Below are 14241 nucleotides of genomic sequence, written 5' to 3'. Positions count from 1 at the left end.
GACGCTGCATACGGCTAAACAAACTACGTCATCAGCCCGCGCCTTTGTTGTCAGACTGCGACTGTTCATCATTCGTGCTAAAGCTAAACTGGCTTGTTTTTTTACATGAGGAAAACGTAAAGGAGAAACATTATCGAAATGACTAGTGCTACGTTTTGACGCGGCAGAATCATCCCGAAAGTGGGATCAGTAGTAGATTGAGTCGAAGAAGTCAGTCGCTATAGTAAAGTTTGAAGAACGAGCAGGTAAAGCTAACAGCGTCTAAGCTAGCTCGCTGCTAGCACTTTTAATCTAAAACGGTCTGTTAACTGTTTAGTGGATCAGTTTAGATGATCACAACTAAACATTTCACTCCCTGGATGATTGAGATTAGTGTCACCGCACACACCCGGATCCGTCTCAGCCAGCTAACAACAACAAGGAGCGGACAGTGGTCGATTTAGTAGCTTACATTTGGCTAAGCTAACATTAGCTGGTGGCCAGTCAATCAGATAACTTGTTGAGAATAACTTGTTTTTATTTCTTATCTTTGCAGAAATTAATTACTTCACATGAAGCTGTTAGTAACAATAACTTTCCAACTTCTTCCCATACTCGTTTAACGTCTAAAACTCTTTTTGACAGCCCCAATATTGATTTAAACATGTATATTTTGCATGAAACACATGTGCTCTTTGACATTTATGTTAAACATTTGTGTTAAACATTACAAACAATGCGCCCACTGTAAATAACTGTAATGGTGGAGAGAAGCACCTTTAAAATGTGTTAGGTTGAGTTAGAACAGGGTAGAAATAGTTTCACTTTTTTGTGTGTAAACGGGTTCCATGATTGACACTATTCACTTTCATCCGATTCATAAATCTACCATTGTTTGTATGTTTGACTATATGACCTATAGAGCTATAAATCCTCTTTACCCTCCTGATGAACAGTTAAGCTTCATGAGTTGCCTGCTTACACTTTCCCTTTCTTATTGTTTCTTTTTTTTCTGCGTATTGCAGTGTTACTTCCATCATGCTCTAATCAATCCTAATAGTTGCACACTGACATAAATACAAACATATGCTTTCTCTCTGTAAACACACATTTCTGTGTCCAACAGAGTACTCATGTCGTCTGCAGCAGATTCGGTGGAGAATGCCTCCATCATTTCAGAGAGTGTTTCTCACGACGGAAACCGCTTGTGGATAGGCAACATTGATCCCAAAATCACAGAGTAAGTAAATCCGCTGTTATTTAGTTAGTTTATTTTTTAGTTATTTAGATAATCACAATCAATCAATTCACAGAAAAGAGTGCAAACAGTGGATACATACAGGTCCTATGCATGGGCCTAGCAGGGGAACATGGTTATAAGGAGAATAAATAAGTAATGCATAAATAAATGAATAAATAACCGTAAATATTGCTATATTATAATTATTATACAAATTAAATATCCAGGCAGCTGAATGAACAACAAAGTTAGTGTTTGATTTTAGCAGCTACAAGTGTTCGATCTGAAGAGGCTGGTAGGCCGTCCATGGCATAAACCTGAAGCAGTGCTTTTTAACCTGCCTGGAGAGGCAACACATTGTGTGTGCACATATGATTGATTAACTGTATGCATAGCGTGTGTGTGTATGTGTTGAGACTGAGACTGAGCAGACAGGGCTGGGTGTGTGAAAGAGAGGCAGCGAGGCGTGGAGACCTGCTGTGCTAAGGAGCAGCCATCATTCCTCACTCACCTGCCCTGTTTACTCTCTCTGTGTCAGTCTGGAGCTGATTGTGTGTGTGTGTGTGTGTGTGTGTGTGTGTGTGTGTGTGTGTGTGTGTGTGTGTGTGTGTGTGTGTGTGTGTGTGTGTGTGTGTGTGTGTGTGTGTGTGTGTGTGTGTTTGTGTGTGTGTAAGCATGTTTAAGTACACAGTTGATGTTTGGGTGGCAGCTGGTAGAGGTGCAGGCTTCAACACACTGAGGTGTCTGTGTTGATCATTAGTGACTCTCGCTAGACACGACATCGTATATACAAGCAAACGTCCTCCAGTTGTTACATTTGTGTGTCAAACTCGCACACAGAGTGGAGGGCACCCTTATGCACAATGTGAGGTGGAGGAGGTAGTTTTTTTTTCGGGGTGAGGGGTGTGTTTGTGTGCCTGTGGGGGCTGCTGGAGAATGTATGGACTGGAGCTAAGGTGGGAGTCTAGACAGGCGTTTCCTTCCCCTTTCCCAGCTCTGCTCTACCTCTCCTTAAATAGGCCACTGCTGCACAGTATGGAGGGAAAACAAGAGAAATGCCCGTGGCCCCTGATGCTGATTGGGAAGATTAATTAGCTCCTGGATAGCATACGCAGTACTCCCTCTGTTTGTCCCGGTACACCAAACCAAAGCTCAGTGCAACGGAGGAATGTGGACCTTAAAGTCAAGGTGGACATTATGAATACATGACGCAAATACGTTGCACAACACACACTGCTTTCAAAATAAATATATTAAGTGAATAGTAATATTGTTTATTGTGCAAGATAGATTTTGTGCAAAACAAATTAGTATGAAGAGTTGATTAATATGACTGATGGATTTGTACGTGTATCAACAGTGAGTTTTTTCCTAAGAGAAATATTGATATAGTTTTTATATATGCAGTTATTTGGGATAACATAGTGGTGCTAGCAGTAGTATAGGGCAGGATTAGCAAAGGAGGTTGGTCAAGCAATTGGTGAAGCATTAGATCAATTAGGATGTGATGCGATAAAGAGGCAGCACTTTCATTTTCATTTTGCTGTTCTCTGGTCAGACTTCACTTTGATACTGATCATTAATAAAAAAAAAAACAAATTTTCATAATATCCTGTTTATCAAAGAGAGAATTGCAGCTCACATTACAGAATATTACATTTGTTTTCAGCCAGTCACTAACAGTATCAGATCTTTGTCCATGGAGCATCCTGGTTCCAGATGACAGGCTGGGTTCGACCTGGAGAAAATGTATTCCAAGCCCTTGATTTTGAAAAAAAATCCTTCATCTTCCTCCTTTTATTTTCTCTGTGCAACTCTCTCCTGAGAAAACTTTTCATCCCCTTCAGCAACTGATGTAAACCTGTCATAGGACCAGAGATCAGTCACTAGTTTGTAACTCTTCTCTTCATCTCCTCACACAGCTGAGACAGACATCCCTGTTCTCACAGAGCAGGTGAAACCCCAGTTTTCACCACTTATTCATGCTTTTGTGCCTTTGGCTGCTCAAAGAGGGAATTTCTCATTAGTGGTGATCCATCACCTCCTTCCTCTTTGTTCTCTCTCTCTCCGGCCCTCTTGCTACATTTTAACTTGTGTTGTATCTGGAAGTTGTCAGAATTTTTTATGAAAGCACTTGTAACCGTCATCGGACCCAGAGCGGAGGCTTTGCTTTACATACAATATGTAAAGGTTCAGTTAGTTAGAGCACCCCCAACCCCCACCACCACCACCACCACCCCCGACCACGTCCCTTCCTTCTGTCTCTTCTTCCCCTCTGACCTGCACTTTTCTGGACCAAATCTTTTGGCCCTTCTCCCTTTTCCTTCCTTCCTCTTCTGTGCTTCCTAGCTCGTGTATCTCTCCTACCTGGCTTCTCACCTCCTCTCTTCTTTTGCCCCCCCCCCCCCCCTTCCTCCACCTTTCACCTTGCCGTCAACATCCCCTCTCTGAACTTTACCCTCCCTCTCCCCAACCTTTCCCTCCCTTTCCTTACCCCCCCCCCCCCTCTCCTCCTCTTCCTCCGGTGGTTTTTACAGCCCCCAGGAGGAGCGGCCCATTGTAGCCCAGTCCACCGGCGTCCAAAAATGTTCTTAGAGCGTTTGGCACCGAATCTCTCTTCCATTTATATATGTATATATATATTTGCATATATCATAGTATTAAAAGGGTTCATTTTTTTTAACAGCATCTTAGTTGTATTTGGCTTTGATGAATGCCTTTTGAAAGTTCATGGGTGCACAAAATTTAAAGGCAAATTATTTGAGTACAATAGTGCAGAGAGTTTCTATAAGTAATATGGTAAACTTTATTTTAGCACAAGCTTTCCTGTTTGAAATCAGCTCAGTGCAGGAAAAGACCACCTTCACATAGGGGACTTTAGGGTGTTGTCTGGGAAAAGCAGAAATTCTCCTCGGCCTCAAATCCTCCAGGGAGTCGTAGAGGGGTGGAAGACATTAGTACAACCTGTAGCTTAAACCCACACGTCACCCTCAGCGTCCCATTCACACATAGGAGTGCACGCTTGCACATTAACGTCATTCACTTTACTTTGTGGCGAGACACACACACACACACACACACACACACACACACACACACACACACACACACACACACACACACCACTACAGGATTCTAAATAACAATCAGCTGAACAATATAAGGGCACAATTATTAATTCCTCTTGGACAGTTATACAAAACACCTGGCGTCATTCTGGGGCCTGAACAGTCACACAAACAACAACACAGGAAAATGCTGTTTGTTTTGTTTGTTTTTTTGGTGCAGTTTCAATTTATTTTGGCCTTTTTTTTTCAACATGATATTTTGATATTTCACTGCAGGAAAGGCACAGGTGTAAATAAATAAATTCCAAAATATTACATTGAGCTCAGTGGTTCCCAACCTTTTTTGGCTCGTGACCCCATTTTGACATCACAAATTTCTGGCGACCCCGCAATCACGTGCAGTCATGTGATCGCGGGGTTGCCATACATTTGTGACGTCAATCAAGGTGTGCCAGCTGAGATATTTCTATTTCAAATAGTTTTTTATTGAGTTGTAAAGTGTAGTGGTTATTGAGTGTAGTGAGAAAAAACAACTGAAACTGCCAAAGAGCTAGTAGACACAATTGCATGAATGCCATACATGGCTCCAATCTCCTGCATCGGATATAATATCAGATATTTGTATATGCTGCATTTTATTTGAACTTGATTTATATTCGAGTAAGTGAAAGTATAGAATACAGTTGTTTAAGATTGGGTATGATGTTTTTAATCACAATTTTAAAAAGAGTAGTAATTGGTTAAAAATATATTTTTATCAGTAATTTTTATCAGTTACTCAAGATTTCAGGCGACCCCACATGGGGTCCCGACCCCAAGGTTGAAAAACACTGATTTAGCTGCTTCAGTGTCCTGGTTGTGCACACACACACACACAGTTAAAGTTTAACATACATACATTGCACATTGTTATCATTTCATGCACAATAACTTTGAGAGTGAAGCACCTGCTGCTCCACATGTGTTGGAAACAAGCCACCAGCACCTGGTAATTTACATAATCCAGCAGCAACATAGTAATACAGCAAATATAGTCTGCACACACGACTCTGATCTGAACTCATTGCTCAACTCACACCATCATAAGAAATGTTTTTTTTCCCATGGCAGCGAGCGGTCAGTTACGCGTACACACACACACACACACAGAGACTCACACGCACACACTGCATATCTGTTTAGTGAGCACATATCTATGTTCATTTGCACTCAGTCTCAGGCAGGTCCACACAGTCAGTGGAGGTTGTTTGTGCAAAGCTCGGCACTCAGGGGGGATTTGAGGCTTCCTCTGTTTTATTCCCTCATTGTCCTGCTACTGTATCCTCAGCATTGTCTCAATAAGAGATTTACTATCACTGGCCTGCCTCACCAGCTGGCCTGCTGCTAAAAAGGTGTCAGGGAGAAAAGGCTGTCATTCTCATTAGCCCCACTTGACACATTCAGTGTGGAACAGATCTATGTGGCCGTGTATATGTCGTTTATCATAATGGAGCTATAGATTATATAAAAAATCTCAGCCTACATTTGTCTCATTATTTGTCTGTTTTCTGTCTTAATCTTAGATTACGGTACTTTTTGCTTTCTGTCACATGACTTCTCCCTCTGCAGATATCACCTGGTGAAGTTGTTGGAGAAGTTTGGCAAAGTGAAACAGTTTGACTTCCTGTTCCATAAGTCTGGGCCTTTAGAGGGACAGCCGCGCGGCTACTGCTTTGTCAACTTCTGCACCAGAGAGGTACATGCAAGATGACGTTTGTATTTCATTTTAAATTCATGTTGTATTACTTGTATATTTTACAGCACTTTTTAAATACAAAACAACACATTTAATACAAATAAAAAAAAGTTTAACTTTTGTCAACAATAATTGTAATTTTAATTTAAAAATTCAAATTCTACAAACTGTCAAGCATTGTTGGGAATATCATTATTAATATAAGACCAATACAAATTTTGCATTCATGCACTGATGCACTGTTGTATGACGACATTGATTCTATCAAATCAAGTACTGTAGCTTCATTGAGAAGAAGTACTGCCTCCTGTACTACACTGGCCCTACAAACTTTATGAGAAGTCATGCAGCAGTCAGGACTGGATTGTTTGTCTTTTTGAAGTGAACTATATTTAAAAAAAAATAGGACTTCAAAGGAGTCCGCTGAGCTGCACAGGTTCAGCGGGCAGTATTTGTTTTGGAGTGAGCCTGGGGATCATGATAAACATCTAGTTTCACAGCTAGTGTCCATCAGTGGGATATGAAGCCCTCCCAAAAGGACTATACAGAGGAAGTGTGTGTTTATCTTACACACTCGCGCACACTTAGACTCTCACACACACAGATAGAAGTACTTCATTAATGTAATTTAGCATCAAAGCCACTTGCTCATTTGATGAGATAAAACGACATGCACGCACGTCGGGCTGAGTGAGGTCCATCATCATCTATTATTGTTTCTGCCACCGCTCTGTTGTGAAGACTAATGATTTAATGACTGGAGTGTAATCACCAAGCCTGATTTTAATCATAACTGTAAAAAAAAAAATCTGTTTGTCTTTTCCTCTCTGTGAATGTCTGCAGGAGGCAGAAAGGGCAATCCAGTGTTTAAATGGGAAACTAGCTCTGTCCAAGAAGCTGGTCGTGCGCTGGGCGCATGCACAGGTGAGGGTGAGTATCAAAAGCCTTTTCCATTATATAATAATAATTATATTATAATTAATAATCCTCATTGCTCAGTGGATTAAAGAACATAGAAATGTGTTAATGACACTGATTGCAGCTGCAGTGTGTGGTGTGTCCACTATCTAACTAAATATATATATATTATATCTGTGCATAAGAAAAATAATTAAATTGACTTTGAGAGATTAAAAAAAAAAAAAAAGTCAAGTAGTAGTCTCACTGGTAGAAACTCGAATAAAACTTGTAGATAAATAAGCAATATTCTTGAGACAAACCGTGCTGGCACTGGTCCCACTGGTAAACTATGAAAAGCATCTGTTGGTTTTCATTTTCACATTACTACTGCAGTAGTCAGTACACGCAGGGCAGTGGGATCCCAGCACAGCTTATGCCTGTCTCTTAACAATGGACAGCCTACTGGCAATGGGTGAAGGGATATCCTGTATAGAGACGAATCACGCCCTACACACACACATACACACAAACACATAGTAGAGTGAGGTCAAGGTCAACGCTGCCGCCTCTCAGGCAACACGTTGTAGGATAAATCTGCTCACAGATTCATTGGAGCTGGATTCAGTCAATCAGCCCAACCAAAAATAGTTTCTCTGGTTACTGATGCTGTTATAAACTTCAATCTTAGCTGTTTATATCCCAAATGTTCCATTAATACCAGTCTCTCTACATCACTCTGTGGCTTAAATACAAAAAATGAGTTTTCACTACTTAATTCAGTGTCAGCACCTTCCTCATGTTGTTCCCTCACACTTGCCAATGACCTCATCTCATTTCTAGTATGAATTCAGTTTTCCTAGGCTTTCTTTTGATGCATCTTGCATGTTTTATTAAAAATGCATCTTTCCAAGTGTGTGACATAAGGCAAGTATGCATAACATTTGTAGCAGCCTATCAACATCTCAGTCTTAGGCAAAGTGAGTCACTGCAGGCTGTAAGAGCTGCTGTCTACTGGGGCACAACAGCATCATGGACAGGCTAATGTGACAGAAGTGCATCAGTCAGGTGTTGTTTCTTGGACACTCTGACAGAGATGAAGGGCGAGATGCATCATTTTTAACATTTCAATCAGAATCTATTGTGTCATTGTTAAGTATCAAAGGAGGTAAAGCTTAGACTGACAGTTCAACAACTTGCTGTATTTTCCAAACCTCTTCCTGTAGAAGATACCCAATGAAATAGGGTTACTGATCAACAACAGAGCCTTGTAGCTGGATGTGCTGCTGTCTTGATGCTCCTGATGATGGAGATACTATAGTAGTTTTTTTTTACAGTGTAATCTGTATTATTATTATACCAGTAAGATCTGAACAATTTTCCACCAGTGGGGCCAGCCCATGTTCAGCTGAATGTGATATTTTAATTCTCAGCGCGCCTGTCCTCACTGACTCTCAGTGAGAGAGAAGTGACATGTCGGGATAAGTGAGTCAGAGACAGTTGGCGCGGAGTTGGTTGTCGGATTTCCAGGCGTACATCTTGACTTTATTACATCGCTTTGAAAGGGAGGAAATCGCACTGATGAACGTTTAAATATTGAAGTGTTTGGTCCAACTTTTTACAAACATCCATAGATTTCCAAATCTACCATTTCAACACTTTAACAATTGTGTCTCAACTCATTACAGTATTGTTTTATATTTATCATTACGGAGTTTAACCAATTGTGTATGTCACAATTAGAGATGAAGTAAATAGTTGATCGCTTGATTAGTCATTTGACAGAACATTCATTATTTTTGTTAATCCATTAATAGTTTAAGCATTTTTTAAGATGATTAGACAAAAACTATGATTATAAAAATGACTACAAAAAGTTACTACAAAAGTAAAGTAAATAAGTATAGTAATTGTACATTTTTGATCAGATAAACCAAGTAATCTAAATCAGCCAAAATTGGATTTGGGAAAATTCTCACAATTTTCTGACACTCCAAAGAACAAAAGATGAATTGATTCATTGGAATAAATAATGAGCAGAATAGTCAATCTTTTTTTTTTTGCAGTGCTAGTCACATTGGCTTTAAGCCAAACATTCCTGTGGCAGTATTCATAATTTAGCCCACAACCCTCTCTCATGTTAAAGACGTATAGTTTTGTAGTGCAGGCTATTTAAAATCTGAAGTGCAGCAGTTGGGTCATTTTTCTACATTCCAGCTACATGCCTGTAGAAATAGGTGGAAGGGAAGGGTCCTGGCTGGTGGAATGGTCATTGTTTTCGACCTATTCTTGGCTGATGGCTATACATGTTATTTATTTCTTGGTACACAATGCAAGATGGTGTGTGTGCTTCTGTACATAGTATGTAACTCTATGCATTGCAACTTCATTTGGTTCAGTGTCACGTCCACCAGCTGCAACACTGTCAGATGGTTTCTTAGCATCACACTCCTGCCAATGGCTGCTGCTGCACCAGACGCTGGGGTCTCTCTCTCTCTCTCTCTCTCTCTCTCTCTCTCTCTCTCTCTCTCTCTTTCTCTCTCTCTCTCATACCCATCATGTGACCGTTTTTTTGTTTTTTGTCTTTGTTTTTTCTTTCTCCACAGGTTTCAAGAATTCAGTGTTGGCTGGTGGAGATGTTTGGAAGGTGGTTTTGAAAAGAATGAGTGCAGACGCTGGTTGTTGCTCTTCAGCTGCTCCCACTTTTATCCTCCCTCATGCCTTAGGGTGTGAACGTGAGCTGGAGGCACGGCCCTGTTTGGTTTCTGTCTGTTTGACCAGACACAAACAAAATCAATGCTACAGTTTAATAATGTTCAACTTTGTGGGAAGAAGCTGGAGTTGGCTCTCCAGAGAGCTGCTGTCAGTATTTATTATGAGGCCTGATGTTCTTGATGCTTTCGTATACTTTGTCTGCTTCTTTCTCTACTGCGATTGGTCTTATTTAAACTTGGCGCTAAACCTGTGTTTAGTTGCAACTAAATACAGATGTCACACAGAACCTTCTTGACAGTGCATTTATGACAGACACAAGCCCTGGCTCAGAAATATAAGCAATACCCATGTTTTTGTTCTATAATATCTGGATACAAGATACTAGATGTGAATAAGTCAGAGGTCGATGTCCCAGTGGCCTCTCTGCTTCTGTTTACCCTGTTACTATCTACTTGTCTCTGTTGTATCTGTTATTTTACCCCTTTGTCTGTCTCTCTCTGTGTCATCTGTCTGTCCACCACTCTTTGTGTGGATCATTGTTTTTATTTTTTGGTTTCGGCCCATGTGTATCACCTGTAGAGGTTTGAAGGTTTCCGAAACGACAAGACGATGCCTCCGAGCCTGGAGCCGTCGTGCAGCGGTGCAGCAGAGGAAGGACCCGTAACAGCCAATCACCTCAGGTTGGTACAAAACACACACACACACACACACACACAGCATCATACCTCTAATGAAGCATGAAACTACGTGTTGCACCTTTAGTATTTTCCCTCCTCTCCACCTTAAAACAGCCACATTGAGCCTGTAGCTTTTACACCCAAAACCTATTGAGTGAGTAAATCTGAATATGACAGCATCACATTGTAGTGGGAACTTAAAACTGTCAGCTAAGATTGCTCAGATGTAATAATAATAATAATAATAATGGCTTACATTTATATAGCGCTTTTTCCCAACACCCAAAGCGCTTTACAGAAACCATTATTCATTCATAAACATTCACACCGGTGGTGGTCATACGCATTCACATGAGGCAAGGTGTCTTGCCCAAGGAGACTGGGACAGAGCGGGATTAGAACCGCCAACTCTCTGACTATTGGACGACCTGCTCTACCGCCTGAGCCACTGACGCTCACAGATGTGGTCAGAGGCTGTTGCAGTAGCGTTAAAAAAAAAATAAAGCTGACCAAACACTGTGTTTGATAGTCAAACAGCATCTGAAAGCCCCTCACACAATACCTTCATGACATTGTAAGTTTATAAAACTGACAATTCAACATTCAAATTCAGATTATGCAGCAATTTTACCAGGTTTACGAATGTGAGAAAGTTCATGGGGGTTTGAACTTTTCCTCTGAAGTTTGTATTTTTCATGAGCCATAAATGCCTTTCAGGGAACACTGCCTAAAAGCCTGTACCCTTATTCCCATGAGAGCAATTATTGTATCCTCTGACCAGCCACGGGCACTGAAGCACAAACAAGCTCCTCTTGAGCATCCTGACACCTTAATTAACCTGTCACACTTTTCTCCGTCCCCACTCCAGCTCGCTCCTGGAATTATTACAGGAGAAACTTGTGGGTTTGTCGCTTTCACCACAAACCTCAGTTCAAGCCGAGTTCGTCTTTGACCAACACTTCGTTCCTGGAGACGTCTGGGTGGAAGTGTTGAAGTTCTGTCATAGCAAAAAATGATCACACGTTCCATTATTGTGGCTACACTTTGCAAAACCCCCTAACATTCGCATATGCACACGCGCTGTAAGTACACCAATCGAATGGAAGCACTGTTCAGTCAGTAAAAGGGCCTCTTGTGCTCCCAGTGTCAACTCTGGCCGTAACAATCCAGTGCGCGGAGCAAACCGCGGGGCTGACGGGGGTTCTTCTGCAGGAAAGACTGCACACTTGGATTCTAGTGTAAACTTGAAAATCACTCGCTCCGCACAGCACAAGAGAGGAAATATAAACACTCGCTTCCTGCTTTTCCCTGATGCCACCTCTAGATGTTCCCTTTCCCTCGCTCTCACACATTCACTCCTTCCCTCGTTCGCTCTTCCTCTCAGCTTGCACCGTCATTTTCCTCGCAGCCTCCTCTCACTCGCTCCTTCAACTTCTGTTCCACTATTTAAATACAGATTTTCCACTGTTTTTCGTGAAGCACAACGGGTAATCTTTTGCTTGTACTCGTTTCTTTTTTTTCCCTTCATTTATCTCTACTAATACTAAGAGCACTTCTAACTCCTCTTCTTTTCCCCTTCAGCCTGAGCTGAGATCTGTCCATCACTCGGTCCTTCTCTCACCGTCGGCACAGACACTGGTATTTTTCCCTCCTCACATCTCCTCTCTCTCCGTATTTTTTCCCCCTCTAGTACGAGTGCAAAAATCCGCGCCATCGAGGCCAAGCTCCAGATGATGGACGAGAATCCAGATGATAACTACTCGGGTCCATCGGCCTACGTTTACAACAAACCGCCAGAGAGGAAACGCTGGGAGCCCTACTCTAAATCACACCACAATAACCAGAGCAGGCCCTTCCGCAAGTTTAGGAGATGACCCCATCCTCCTGCTCAATCTGGAGATCCCCCACAACCCCCCTCTGCCATTTACCACACCTCAGCCCCCACCCACACACAAACAGACTCTATACTAGATTCTATACAGACTTTATCTGGGAGTAAAAGATTTTTTTGAAGTCATTCAAAGATACTTTTCAAGACACTTTTGGGATTGATCACATCAACCACGTATGGACAAGGACTGAAAGTGGTGTAGTTATTTTGGGGGGGCTACAGTATCATTTTGTATTGTTTAGTCTGAAAACTGGCCCATACCAGACTCCTGTGCAGGTCGTGTCCCACATCAGTCTGCTCCCTCACCTCTGCAAGATATTTAATGCAGGTGAATCACACAGAGGTGAGTCATGTGATGTTCGGTTGCCATAAGGGTGGAGAAATGTTCTTAAAGAGTCTAAATGCAGAGGTTCTTATTGTGTTTGACATGTGTTTTTACTTTCAGATCATGCTATTTAAAAGAGAGAGAGAATGTTTTTTTGTGGGCCTTAGTTTTCAGTATTTGTCTTTATTCAAGACGCCAATGAAGAGGGAGAAATAAAAAGATCTATAACAGGTTTGTATGAATGGAGTTGAAAAGATAAGTCACAAGCCACTCAGCAACACTCAGTGTAAGCTTCAGGATTTTGTTTGAAGTTCCTTGTTATTTTCTTAGAAGTTTGCTCCCTTTTTTCCCCTGGATCCAATTTTTATACGACTGTGGTCAAATTCTTTTGACTGACTTTGGTGTGGTGTGTGCAGAGTGTGCTATTTATCTTGCCACACTCTCTTTATTTTCATTTTTCAATTAAAAGTAATTAAATATCTCATCTGCAGTGTGTGGTTTTATGACATTTTATAGAATGTTTTCATATAAGTTGTTAACAACATGGAAGTGGTTGTTAGGAAAGGTAAAACAGCTGCATTTCATTAATGGCAGATGATTCATTAGGATAATAACAATAATGCAGGGATAAAAAAAAAAGGACGTAAAGAACCAGAGAGAAACACCACAATATTTCCTGTACAAACTGATAATCCCACTTTTTACTTTTTAACCCCAAAATATATTGAATATTGAATTTTTTAAATTATTTTTTGTGAATAATTTGGATATTTTGTCGGGCTTTTGTATATGAGGTCAATGTGGAAAAACATTTTTAAAATGTTAAGTTGTTCTTGATTTCTGTGTGTTGTCAGTGCTCTTCAATACGATCTGACTTGTGTGAAGCTACATAAAAAAAAACATTTTCAAGGCATAAAAGAGGCAGAATATTTTGGAGAAGTGAAGAGTGTGAATTTGTTGGCGTGAAGAACCAAAGCTCTGCAGAGCCAGTGTTTACAGAGAATATTGAACTCGTATATTAGTGCAGACCACGTCACAACAGGGACAGAGTTTAGTAGAATCGCTGGATCAGGTGAAAAAGCAGAATTTTCGATCGCACTGAAGAAATCAAATCCTACCTCTCGACATCACCCTTTTTTAAATTATTATTTCTTTGTTGTTGTGAAATCACCCCCCAAATATCCATCATGTCAGCAGAATGGTCTCTCCTCCATGTATGTATTTATCTGTTTTTTAATAAAAAAGCCTATTCGTTAAAAAATATTTTACTAATTTCTCTAGAATAATGACGTTTATTGTTTTTTGTCGATCATGCTTTATTTTTGATAAGATGCTTTCTGAACTCTATAGATTTTCAGGGATTCCTGGTGGGAAACCCTAATGATTGACACATCGATCCAAACCGGTGTGTGGGCTCATACACATCCTGTAATTACCCGGCTTCCCTTTGGAGAAACGACCCCGAGACTTTCTGTTTCATCTGCATTTGCTCCACAGGCCTACCGTTTGCATACATTACTAAAAAAAACATTTGACAATTGTGTCAAAAGATATACATCGAAAATTGTGGAAAATTTGAATTTATACATCGAATAATATAATAAAATAATATGCTATTTTGTATAATTGTTGTTGTTCTGCCTTGCACAGTGTAAATATGCGGATGTAGCCTACACATTATGTGTTTGCAGAATTTCAGTAGCCTATATTTGAC

General features: G+C 40.7%; 1 protein-coding gene across 3 annotated transcripts; it reads left to right on the top strand.

Moving 5' to 3' along the window:
* Nucleotides 1-41: 41 nt before the first annotated feature.
* rbm18 (RNA binding motif protein 18) lies at nucleotides 42-13780 on the top strand. 3 transcript variants are annotated; one of them, XR_014595813.1, is made up of 7 exons: nucleotides 42-245; nucleotides 1106-1219; nucleotides 5896-6022; nucleotides 6866-6952; nucleotides 10214-10314; nucleotides 12002-12545; nucleotides 12648-13780. XR_014595813.1 is itself a non-coding variant. In XM_083983887.1 (6 exons), the coding sequence occupies exons 2-6, from the start codon at nucleotides 1113-1115 to the stop codon at nucleotides 12183-12185; spliced, it is 600 nt and encodes a 199-aa protein (XP_083840013.1). In that variant the 5' UTR covers nucleotides 42-245; nucleotides 1106-1112; the 3' UTR covers nucleotides 12186-13780. The 3 variants fall into 3 exon arrangements, 2 of the variants coding, with proteins under 2 accessions (XP_083840013.1, XP_083840012.1); XM_083983887.1 differs by having other exon boundaries at nucleotides 6866-6946; nucleotides 12002-13780; XM_083983886.1 differs by having other exon boundaries at nucleotides 12002-13780.
* Nucleotides 13781-14241: the final 461 nt, after the last annotated feature.

This window comes from Trachurus trachurus (assembly GCF_905171665.1).
Source record: "Trachurus trachurus genome assembly, chromosome: 12".
In the NCBI taxonomy this organism is placed as follows: Eukaryota; Metazoa; Chordata; class Actinopteri; order Carangiformes; family Carangidae; genus Trachurus; species Trachurus trachurus.
This window is presented reverse-complemented; position numbering and strand designations above follow the sequence as displayed.